General features: G+C 40.6%; 3 protein-coding genes across 4 annotated transcripts; 1 reads left to right on the top strand and 2 right to left on the bottom strand.

The window, feature by feature from the left end:
- Window positions 1-58: 58 nt before the first annotated feature.
- LOC135335107 (uncharacterized) lies at window positions 59-2,510 on the bottom strand. The gene is made up of 5 exons (XM_064530524.1): window positions 2,289-2,510; window positions 1,636-2,199; window positions 1,191-1,580; window positions 899-1,039; window positions 59-562 (listed from the first exon to the last, which is right to left on the bottom strand). The coding sequence occupies exons 1-5, from the start codon at window positions 2,347-2,349 to the stop codon at window positions 138-140; spliced, it is 1,581 nt and encodes a 526-aa protein (XP_064386594.1). The 5' UTR covers window positions 2,350-2,510; the 3' UTR covers window positions 59-137.
- A 31-nt stretch (window positions 2,511-2,541) lies between these two features.
- LOC135335122 (mucin-5AC-like) lies at window positions 2,542-6,869 on the top strand. 2 transcript variants are annotated; one of them, XM_064530554.1, is made up of 3 exons: window positions 2,542-2,693; window positions 4,881-5,047; window positions 5,633-6,869. In XM_064530554.1, exon 3 carries the CDS (start codon window positions 5,658-5,660, stop codon window positions 6,561-6,563), a length of 906 nt encoding a protein of 301 aa, XP_064386624.1. In that variant the 5' UTR covers window positions 2,542-2,693; window positions 4,881-5,047; window positions 5,633-5,657; the 3' UTR covers window positions 6,564-6,869. The 2 variants fall into 2 exon arrangements, with proteins under 2 accessions (XP_064386624.1, XP_064386623.1); XM_064530553.1 differs by having other exon boundaries at window positions 4,881-6,869.
- Window positions 6,870-9,253: 2,384 nt separating this feature from the next.
- LOC135335130 (uncharacterized) lies at window positions 9,254-10,397 on the bottom strand. The gene is made up of 6 exons (XM_064530561.1): window positions 10,258-10,397; window positions 10,087-10,204; window positions 9,950-10,041; window positions 9,776-9,896; window positions 9,573-9,714; window positions 9,254-9,508 (listed from the first exon to the last, which is right to left on the bottom strand). Exons 1-5 carry the CDS (start codon window positions 10,315-10,317, stop codon window positions 9,596-9,598), a joined length of 510 nt encoding a protein of 169 aa, XP_064386631.1. The 5' UTR covers window positions 10,318-10,397; the 3' UTR covers window positions 9,254-9,508; window positions 9,573-9,595.
- Between the last annotated feature and the right edge of the window lie 1,834 nt (window positions 10,398-12,231).

Here is a 12,231-nt window from a genome sequence, read left to right as displayed (position 1 = left end):
TTATTTAGTTAGCATGAATTCTGCATGCATGGAGGTTGTCTCCTGCTGCTAAAAGCAAGAATCACTGGTTCTTAAAACGACCAGTTACACTAAAATATTACAACGATCAGGCATACAGCTAGTGATTCATGATCAGTTTACAGGATAGCGTAATCATAGTCAAGAGTTTCCTCAGGTTGTCTATCTCTCTCAGATGTGCGATATGCCTCATTACTGTCCATTTGAATTTCAGTTCCACTGGTTGCTTCTCCAGATTGATGACCAGGCAAGTCAATGACACTATAGCACACTGCATCAGTGGTCCCATTGATGGCAGCAACTTGCACCTCCCCTCTCACACTATACGCCTCGTTGGACTTTAGGTCCACTTCTTGAAAGTATGTTTCACCCGGCATTTCTATACTTTTTTCATTTCCAGATTTGTGTACACTGTAAGCTTCATTATTTTCCAAAGGTATCGGCTGACAGGGATCATTGTAGTGTGTAGGTCCTGGCACTTCCTCATAAGTCACATCAGGGTTTAAATCATTGGGCTGTTGAGTGGGAGTTGTTGATAATTGTCCTGCAATAACAATACATGCCATAAAAGCAATTGCGCATAATTATAGTGCGAACATTTCAAGGCAATTAATTTTCGTTGAACTGCTTAATAAATTGTGTATATACTTCTCGGATGTCAATGCACGTTGTGTCCGCCGTTATAGCTGTGTTGTGAAACCATTTTGTGGAGGATTTTGCTAACCCTCAAAAACAGCGAAAATTAAGCACCTTGAAGATTACGCTATACGGTACATCAATGCTTCATGCATTGTCAGGCAATAATTATTATTGCTAGTGAATAATTATGTGCACATCGTACCTAATTATTCATTGATGCATCCTCTTATCACATCTTTACCTTCTCCAGATTCTGTGACACTATCATAGAGAGGCCCCTCTGCAGTCGATTCCGTAACATAGTCTGTGGCAGAGTCTTGAGTCTTGCCGTGAACACTGTAAGCCTCATTGGACTTTAGACTGATGGAGTGGGGGCTTCTTACTGTATGTGCATATACAAGCAATGAATCCACATGTGATAATTATGTGCTTTCAATCTGACAGCTGATCTATAGCATTAAATAAACACACTGAACACTAACAGCTAGTGTGACACTGTACCTACATGCTTATTGGGATAAACAACACCTTACCCATATCATTGTTGATTGCAGTAGTGTTCCTACCAACATTTACCTCTGCTATCTCCTTTCGGGATCTTCCTCTCTTCACCAGAAAAACAACAACCACCAAAGTCACCACTGCCAGGACGATTACTATTACTAGCAATGGCACCATCACACCCGCTACAACTCCGGTATTCTCGGCTGGGGCCAAAGGGGCCATGGTGATTGAGTCATTTCCTGTACTAGTTGTGGGAGAGTTTGTTAGTGGCACCTCATTTGAGAGAGAAGTTTCTATTGTGCCTGTTGAACTTTCAGTCTCTGTCGTGCTGTCAGTAACTATGGGAGGATCTGTTGAGGAGGGTGGTGTTGTGCCCATAGTCGTGAGGATGATTGGAGGTTCAGTGGTTGGGAGGGGAGCTGTATAAAACACAATGGTAATCATAAAATTATGTTTGAATGGATTTTCACTTACTTATGTCGGCATGAATGTGTAAAACTCTGTCGTCTGCTCTATTAAGAGAACTAACTGCTACTGGACTTGGGACGGACATGTCTCCACAGCCAGAGTTACCGGTGGACATAAGAAAACGATCTTCTCCTGCATCTTGGCTAACCATGTCTATTGGTAGTCTGTTAGTATAATCATTCCCAAATATGTCGACAGATTCAGCATTGTCTGGAGGGTCGTAAATGCAAACACCAATCACATCGCCAGCCTGCACTGGAATATCATTTACCGAAAAGGTTCTACAGCCAGTGCCAAAGTTAGCAACAGTTCTGCCTGTAGTGAATGCTTCTGATACACTTATATATTCTGAGCTGCTTCTTCTGTACACAGAGAAGGTAAAGTCATATGATGCAGCAATTTGAATTGGGTTCGAGCGATAGTAGCAGAAATTAAATTCAGTTATTGTCCCATCACATTGAGCTGGATCTTGAGTGTTGAGGTAGAAACTATGTTCTCTGTTAGCTTCAAACTCTGTAGCATCAGTTCCAACACGACAACTTTGCCCATGGATTGTGAGCACCTCAAGGGCTGAAGAATAGCAGAGTATAAAAAGAAAAAAACCACTAGACTAAGTTTTATATAAATTATGGTAGATCTGAACAAACAAGATGACTCACCTATATAAAAGCAAATGATTACTGTCCACTGAGCAAGACCTGATGACTTACTGTAACTCATCTTACAAGTAAGTATCTAGTCTATAGCTCTTAAACTAAAATGCACTGTAGTACAGTGTAGACTGCAAATTGTATAGCGTTTACAGATCTTGCCGGGTGTCACAGGAAATAAAGCAACTTATACTCTTTGTGAATATAGACTAATAGAAAAGATGCCATTATTGACCATTGATCTATATAGGTGTGGCCATCATTATAGATGAATAGCATAAATGGTTCCGATGATCCGAGCCCTGCACCTCCAGGGAAGCTGTGCCTAGCCCAATTGAAGTGGACTCTGCTGTGTGGGTAGTGTGCATGTAGATCTAAACATGGATCCTGTTAAAGATATTGAACACACTGAAGGTCAGTGGATCTCACTTGTATACACTCCAGTACTGAGTCCCAGACATCTGCATGGGTGAGAGAAAAAGTCTCGTCACCTACACTTGTCGTCTGCTGGGCTAGCACACAATTCATAGCTGCATGTTCCCTCGTGTATATTCGAGACCACTGAAATGTCTTAGTATCGTGATTATAATTACAGCCCCAGCCGGGAAAAATGAATTAGAATAATTATGAGCATGGCCGCCTCTATATATATGGTTGGGGATGGGGGATGGGCGCGGCACGCCTATCTACACTTTGGAGTGGTATGTTTTTATAGAACCCCCAAATTGTGCTCAATCCAAGCTGGTGTTTATGGGCTACAGTTAGTCGTCTATAGTGTCAATCTCTAGTACACAGGTGGATGGTTTGATTTTTGGCCTCTGTATTTTACTGCTGCATCTTATTGTAAAACTATTCATCATCAAAAAATGTTATGGGTCAAAAAAGTAAAAGCCGGCTGCCTTGGTAGCACAAACATGCCTTTTTATAAGCGCCAATTAAAGTAACCGTTGGCGCTTTTCAGCGTTTTAGGTCCTAAAAATTGCGTCAAGTCTGAGCTTATAATTATGGTGGCGCTGTATCAACTACGACGGTAGATGGACATCAGTTTGTAGCATTTGCAGAGGGAAACAAAAATCTGATGTTTGCAATTTCAATTTAGTATTTTTGATGTTGTTTTGGAACATTGACCTTTTCGTTGCATCACTGATTCAGTTGACGTGTGCACTTCTAGCATGTACATAGAGATGTATACCAAGTTTAAATATACACTGCAGTCCAACCTCGAAGGAAACCTTCAAAATGTTCGAGGCGCTTAAGTATCTCATGAACTGAATTGTAATTGAATTTCCTTGTTCGTGATTAGTCTGTATACCTTTATAATTATATAGCTAACTCAAATATTAGGTGTGTACTATATTTATTTGTAGAACTACCAGTACTCAAAAGTTTGTATGCCCACTGCAGTGCTTTTTTTTCATGTTGGTAAAGGGGTCTCATGCATCTAGCCCATTCGCCTCCCACCCGCCTTTGTATTATTGATACAGACAGTATACCCAGGGCTTCATAGAGGGGGGACGCTCACCCCCTGGCTACAATTTTGCCCCCCTGGCAATTGTAAAAGAAAATATAGACCATAACACACAGTGTTACGGCCTGTGACACACCAACCAAACAAAGAACTCTGCCTAATTATTCAATATTGAGTTCTTTACGAAGCTCTGCTATTCTACTACTCTTTCTGTTTATACGTTCACAATTTATTCTTCTAAGTCACTATCTGTAAGTACAGAGGGAGCGACTTTCATTAACTAATATAAGTGAGAAAGGCTTGTGTTGCTCAGGTTATGGCTTTTATCTAGTACCATTCAGCCTAGGCAACTGCATTTTTATTACATTCCCCAATGCTATTATAACAATAACCCTGACACTGACACCACAGTTCCTAAAAATGCACCAGATGCGATATACGACAGTCTAAACACAAAACTTTCCTTGGGGCATGCCCCCAGACTCCCCCCTAGATGGCCATGTGCTAACACACACAGATAATCGCCTCGCCCCTCATTTTTCTGAAATGTTGATTTTCTGTCATTTTTCTGTATGAAGGCCTGATACCTAAAACTTTATCATAAAGCCTTATAAGTATCCAAATTACCCATCCCATTGACAAATTAGGGGAGCGGAAAATTGTTGCCGTATAGCGCGATATTTTCAAGGCACTTATATTTCGTGGAATGGCCTCTAAAAGCATTTTGTTGCACAATGTTCGCGGAATGACAGCTTATATATACCGGAATAATTATATATATAGCAGATAATTCTAATTAAAGAACAATTTTCGTGGACTTAATGTTCGTGTAGGATTGCTAACTCACGAAATCCGCGAAAATTTCGTGCTATACGGTATACATAATTATGGCTACAATAATTATATGCAGCAATAATTGCTTTTGCGACGCTGCCCAACTCAGTATTATGAATGTGGTCTACTAGTGGTTACAACCGCTGAAGAGTGACAACCTGCATGGGCCCTTTTAGTGGGTTGCAACTATAGTCGATCAGTTACAGTGAGTTTCCATTGTTAATTAACAGCCTGAATTTTCATTCATAATTATTGTTGTCTTTTACCCTGTTTAAAGTGTCGTTAAAATTATTTTGTAGAAATCCATGCCACCCCAAGACGACGGTGTCAATGTGGAGAATACTGTCATATTCGTTGTAATAAATGTCCCTCCTGTAAGGCCGTTTTTCCACCTTCCAATAAGAAACTGGCTGTAGGAGAGCCAAGAAAGTATCCTGCGGATCTATTGGCACAACTTCACAAAAAGGTTGAGTGGAATTACATATTGGGATTGTTAATAATTATAACCAGTTATCAGCACATTGATTATAATTATATAGTGATAATTATACTACTTGCATGTATGATTGTTGCACACTTATGCAAGTTAATTGCATGGCTGAAGTGATGTATCATGCTTATAGCTACCAACATAATTATGATATGAGACGATACAAGTTGTGTACCTCTCTGTGTGCCTCTCTATGTGCCTATAATTATAGCTGGGGAAAAAGTTTGATTTGCAAAAATCATATAATAATCAATTAAGAGTCCATAATAAAAGGAGAGAGTATCGAACGAAGTATTACCTTGCATCCGGAAAGTAATGTGGCTTCCTGCTTGGTATAACTGACCAATCTGAGCGCCTGGAGCCGGCCCCACTTGCCTCGAGACAGCAATAGAATGTTATTGCCAAATAAAATATTATTATCAGTTCAGAGACAAAATCTACAACTGATGCACAGTATGCATTCGTTCGATGCTTTCTTCTCTGGACTCTTTCTATAATTGTGATGTCTCACACATGGTACATTTATTTATGAATGTTAACTTTGTTTTTGTGTTCCTCCAGGCAAACCAGTTGCACCAACTTGGATATGATGTCTTTATCATTACGCATAGGTATTCCAAAGTATACACACTTATCAAAGAATCACTATACACCTGGTGCAGCTAAGGAGTTCAGTCATAAATATGAAAACGTTTTTCAATTGTGGAAGTCTTACATGAATGTGAAACCCAATACTACCCTAACTAACAGTTCCACCCTCTCTACTAGCCCTACCAGTCAGCCTGCTGCCGACTCTAACAGTGCCCCGACACAGGAAAATGTTCCCATCAACACTAACAGTTCCACCCTCTCTACTAGCCCTAACAGTCAGCCTGCTGCCGACTCTAACAGTGCCCCGACACAGGAAAATGTTCCCATCAACACTAACAGTTCCACCCTCTCTACTAGCCCTACCAGTCAGCCTGCTGCCAACTCTAACAGTGCCCCGACACAGGAAAATGTTCCCATCAACACTAACAGTTCCACCCTCTCTACTAGCCCTACCAGTCAGCCTGCTGCCGACTCTAACAGTGCCCCGACACAGGAAAATGTTCCCATCAACACTAACAGTTCCACCCTCTCTACTAGCCCTACCAGTCAGCCTGCTGCCGACTCTAACAGTGCCCCGACACAGGAAAATGTTCCCATCAACACTAACAGTTCCACCCTCTCTACTAGCCCTACCAGTCAGCCTGCTGCCGACTCTAACAGTGCCCCGACACAGGAAAATGTTCCCATTAACACTAACAGTTCCACCCCCTCTACTAGCCCTACCAGTCAGCCTGCTGCCGACTCTAACAGTGCCCCGACACAGGAAAATGTTCCCATTAACACTAACAGTTCCACCCTCTCTACTAGCCCTACCAGCTGCAGTCAGCCTGCTGCTGCTGTCTCTAACAGTGCCCCGACACAGGCAATTAACAGTTACTGTCTTCACTACCACCCTAACTGATAAAGAAACGTCGTCGTTGCGGTGTCTGCCGACATCCTAATTGTGGTACATGCCCAACATGCTTAAATCAGAAATGGAAAAAGGCATGTTTAAAAAGACATTGCCATAATAAGAATTAATTTATTAACTGTGAATTGAACTGAATTTTATTTAAGGCATGAATATATAGTCTATTGCTATATAGCTCATAGTAATTATTATTCATTAATTTAGTATCATAATTTTATACAGTCAGTTGGTTACTCATGCAAACTATCAATATTCATAATCATCACTATCGTTCTCTGAGTCATTATCTTCCGCTATCATGAGATATGCAAGCTGGTCATTTTCGCTGAACGTAGGTTCATTCTTAAACTCTTGAACAGCAGGGGCGGATCCAGGAAAAACAAAAGGGGGGGGCTAGCTAGAAAGGGGCGAAGCCCCGTAGGAGAGCCGCCCAGGGCAGCCTCGCCGGAGGCAATTTTTTTCAAGATTTGACCTTTGAACTTTCATATTAATGAGTAGAATACGGCACTTACTTTTAATACTATGGTGATACTGTACTGATCAGATGTACATACGTAAGTACAGCTAGCTAGCTAGCTAGGTACGTCCAGCTAGCTACCCTAGATCCTTTATACTCCTAGTAGCTGTTGTCTAGCATCTCTCAAGTGATTTCAAGTGAGTCTACAGATGCATAATTGGTGGTAAAATTGTTGTAGAGTCAGACTACAACATGGTAGTTTTTTCAAAAGGGGGGGGCTTCAGCCCCTCAAAATCACCCCTGGATCCGCCCCTGAACAGCACAATTGAGGTGCTTAGCAGCATCACTGAGGCCACTCCTCTTAATAGCCAAAAGTCCATCCAAAGTTCGTTTGTTCTTGGTTAGGACCAAGGGCGTATACAGAGAAGAGGGCATGCAACTCACTATGTACCCTACGTACTCATCCGACTTCGTATCAGAGACCGGATATGCTAAAAATAGAATCCAGTATACGGACGTGAACAAGTGGGCGGTGTTGTTTACGGAGTTATAATTATGGGCGTGTACATCAGAGCTGCCTAGCCTTTGCTAGCTAGCTAGCTAGCTAACAGTGGAGTATTATTTTAGAGAAGTGTCATGACCAGTCCTCGTCCAGCCAGGTCCAAGACAACCCCTTCGAGCGGGAAGTTAAGTGCTGGGCGCATTGTTAAGAAGTACCAGAGACTCAGGAAGACAGGTTTATTGTACCTAGGTTTCATCTTCTTGGAGTTGCAACTGTTGGATGGTTTGCCTTTGATACTGCTAGTACGAGCCATACTGCTGCTGAGAACTAGTTTTACTATGCTGCAATCGAGCTAGCTAGCTAGCACAGATATAAAAAAGACTTTGATTTACCTTGTGCGGTCAAAGATTACGCGTGGGCGTTTTGTGGGCAGTTCTAAAAATAGCTCAATACGAAGTCGGATGATTCTGAGAATTGGGCGAGTTGCATGCCCTCTTCTCTGTATACGCCCTTGTTAGGACTGCATATTTCTGCATGTACATACGCATATGCATAATATCAATAGGTTATAATAATAATAGTTTACGTTTGAACAAGCTGAAGGTGTTGTACTAGTGACACTAGAAGACAGGCCATTATCGTTGGATATATCTAAAGACTGAATATCAGCTGTAATACCTGCATGTGTATACAATAATATTACTGTTATAGTGTGATGATTGTATCTATGCATCTGATTGAATTATGCTACGCTGAGCATCTACCCCCTACCAATGGTAACTCACTTTCAAACTAGTACTTTTTAGCAAGCCAGACAAAATTATCTACAAAATCTTTAGTTTCCCAAACATGCATGTCTGGGGAAATATCAAAGGGAATTATCATAGTTAAGTTATATACCCTGGACATAATTATTATATCCTAGCAACTGCATATTATAATTATGATGGTATAATTATAGTAGCATAAAAAATAGTAAAGTAGTATAAAAAATCGTGTGCTACATGTATATGGTATGGGAAAATCCATAAGGCTATCCCAGCTGTTAGGACCTAAGTGGTTGCTAAGTGGTTTGTGGCCTAGATGTTTACTCTTAGATGACCCTAATCTGGAAAAGATTGACAATGAATTGTGATATTGAAAATTCTATAATACATGCAGTACATACACATGTTAATACGTATACACAATCGTTTACCACTTGTACTATCAAGCATAGCTATAGAGAGATGTAGGAACAACAACTACAGGTACGTTCGTAACATACCTTGAATATCACATTCAAGCTTATTTGGTACAGAACTTTTAAAGTACATTAAGTACTGGGTCATCTCCAACAGTAGCAGTGATTCTTCTTCTTTCAGTCGCTGAATTTGGTTGTACACAGTAGAAATTTTGTACTTTTCTTGTACTGACACACAATAGCGACCTGATCGAAAGAGTTCAAGCCGGTCACAGTGTATACCTATATGCTGGACTATATATAACTAGCTTACTTGAAAGGGATGACCAAGGAAAGTTCCCTGATAAAATGTCTTCGTCTATGGCTTGAGGCAGTTCCATGTTGTATTGCTGTATGAGATCATTGTACTGCTTTGCCAATTTCTTGAGTTTTTTGTGGTCATTTGATATTGCTTTCCTGAGTTTTGCCCGTTGTTTGCTAGTAGCTGCACAATTTCATGCTCATAAAACACAACCATGCACATTTAATAAACATATTGGACAGCTTTTGAATGTTGGCATGCCTCCTTTGAGCTGTTAAGTACCCTAATTCTATACGTTCCTTAAACTTGCATGTGGCTGCTCTTGCTGCAGCTAGTTCACACTCGGTATCAACTTGATCCGGAGAAATGGCATTTGATTGCACTATCGTACTCTTTAATTCATACTCTTTAATTCAGACATCCGTCGCTGGTGGTGAGAGTCACATGAAAGAGAATTAAAGTTTTTCAGCCTCAGCATACAGCTGTTCATTGCCTATAATAATAATAATTATTATTATTATTATAGAGTTAAATATAAAGGCTATAGCTGCATATACCTGTTAAAATACTCATTGCTGAATTAGATCCTCTCTCTAACCAGTGGCTGCAACTGTATTGCAGTGTCGTTCGACATCTTCAGTTGGAAGTAGTCAACTCTTTGCTGTTCGCAATCAATTATATCACCACCTGAACATTCTCCTAAAAATTAGTGTTAACCACAAATGAAGCTATTTACCACACAGAAATTATAATTACATACTCCTTGCGATTTCTTGCACCTCTTGACGGCATTGTTCGCAATATTCAGGGGTCAGATCCTTACTAACTTTATCTTGAAGGAGAAGCAATTCTTTTTTGAGTTCACCCAGATCACGTCGAGTCTACAGTAGTTAATAAACACACAAAATAGCGTACATGCAAACAATTAACACACCTTGTTTAAGCGACACTTCAAGTAGCTTGGAAGACTACTGATCTTTCTATCATTCCAAAACATTGCTGCTTCTGTTAGCTGTTCTTCTCGGCCTAATAGATAACCACTAATTATTTAGCAAAAATATAATCACACACCAGCTGCATTCATGTACTTTGTTGTTAAGTTGAAACGACTGAGATAGCTAAAGAGCTGCTCCATTTCTTCCCCAGCTCCAGCTGCTGAATTTGGCTGCCACCTTCCACCCCATAATACCTGTACATTACAATGTGTTATGAGAACTTTACAATAGTTAAAAAATAACCTACCTGACAATGCCATGAGTGAGCTTTAGCGTGCATCACAGACAAACATGGTTGGGAAGACATTGCGTCTTTAGTCTCGGGACAGGAGTTCACCTTTTATTTGGCCCAGGGCCAATACTGACACATAACGTCGGCCCAAACACACTTCGCTTTAGAAAAGTACTTTGTGTGGAGATAATGAGGATATCCAAATCTACAAGGAAGGTTAATTTTTCCATCTAGCATTATTACTATACGAATCTACCACTTACATCTCTCCTCGGAACATGTTTAAAGCTTTCAAAGCTAAGGCATGCCTGCATCCTGCCACCTCCAAGCCAGTCTCATCAAGATTGACCATTGTCTTCGAGATAGCTTTGGCAGCTTTCAGTAAAATTGCGTATTTATATTATAATTATTGGCCGGGAAAACAACCAGTACATGTGATTGACGTTAAAAATTAAATAAAGGCTGGTGCTTATGAGCTACAACATCACAGATATTGCACATGTACTGTGAAGCGCCGCACTGATGACATCAAATTTGAGGACTTTCGTCACCACACATAAAACAAGCCTATAGTAGAGTATACATGGAAATAAGTCTTTATGGTCATCATAACTTACAGAATCAGCAGGCATTGAAGAGTACATGACTACTTCTTCAAACAATTTACTGCGGAATGCTTCCCAGTTCTCCTCGCGGGTATCCATACGTTTTCGCCAATCTGATTTTGGCTGGTTATCTGCTATGGACACATCAATGCTCTGGAGCAGGTCATCTAGCCTCATCTGATTATCTGATACTATAACAGAATGTAAATACATCCGACTAGAAAAACATTTGCAATGTGAAAAATTGCTAGGATTGGCCAGGGGAACCACAAAAAAGCGTGGAAACAAGAAATCCGACGAGAGCATAACTCCAATCCGTTACAACGTCAATCACATGTACTGGTTGTTTTCCCGGCCAATAATTATAATATAAATACGCAATTTTACTGGTGGGGTGATGACCAATCCTTTTATTATACATCCATTTTAGAATGTGCGCATATAATTATGATGATTTGTGATGAATTGATGTTCCTAATACATGCAGTGTTGAGAACAGGTACACACAGTCCATCCATGCGTAGTAACATGCACGGACCGTACTGGTGACCTGATGTGGTGGATGGAAGCTGGTAGAGATGGACCTGGAACACAGTCTATATACTATGTATTGTACATGTTCATGACGTTGTAACGGATTGGAGTTATGCTCTCGTCGGATTTCTTGTTTCCACGCTTTTTTGTGGTTCCCCTGGCCAATCCTAGCAATTTTTCACATTGCAAATGTTTTTCTAGTCGGATTCCCTTTCTTTTTCAGTACAAGTGGAACGTCAAGAGGCAGTACAGAAGTTCAAGAAGAGAAGACAGGACTAATCACGGGGGACTAATTGCGCGCGCAGAAACGGTCCGTGCCGGACAGCGTTCGCGTCGCATTTCCTGTCTGGTGCCGCGTGTATTGTCTGGGGGGACAAACCGTAGATAGCATAACAGCAAGTGAAGGGCCAGAAAAGCATGTCTCTGTAGCACATTCCTAACAGCCATGTCTCTGCCAGTAGCACATTTCTAGCAGCCATGTCTCTGTGCAGCTAAGATGTAGGTACTTCATGCATCCCAAAAGCCATTGTTAAGAAAATTTCAGCATTGATAGGCATTAACTGTCCAGGCTATATTGGGGCCAGGGTGGGTGTGTGGTGGTAAATATTGAAACTGTAGATTACCTTGAGGTTACTAAAAAAGAGGTAGATAAACGTTAGCGTTTTCAAATTCAAATCTGCCAAAATAGTACACAAAAAACAAATAAAAATCTGATTACGCTAATGTTTATCTACTCTATGCTAATTATTTAGTTAGCATGAATTCTGCATGCATGGAGGTCGTCTCCTACTGCTAAAAGCAAGAATCACTGGTTCTTAAAACGACCAGTTACACTAAAATATTACAACGA

This window comes from Halichondria panicea, chromosome 4 (assembly GCF_963675165.1).
Source record: "Halichondria panicea chromosome 4, odHalPani1.1, whole genome shotgun sequence".
Lineage (NCBI taxonomy): Eukaryota > Metazoa > Porifera > Demospongiae > Suberitida > Halichondriidae > Halichondria > Halichondria panicea.
This window is presented reverse-complemented; position numbering and strand designations above follow the sequence as displayed.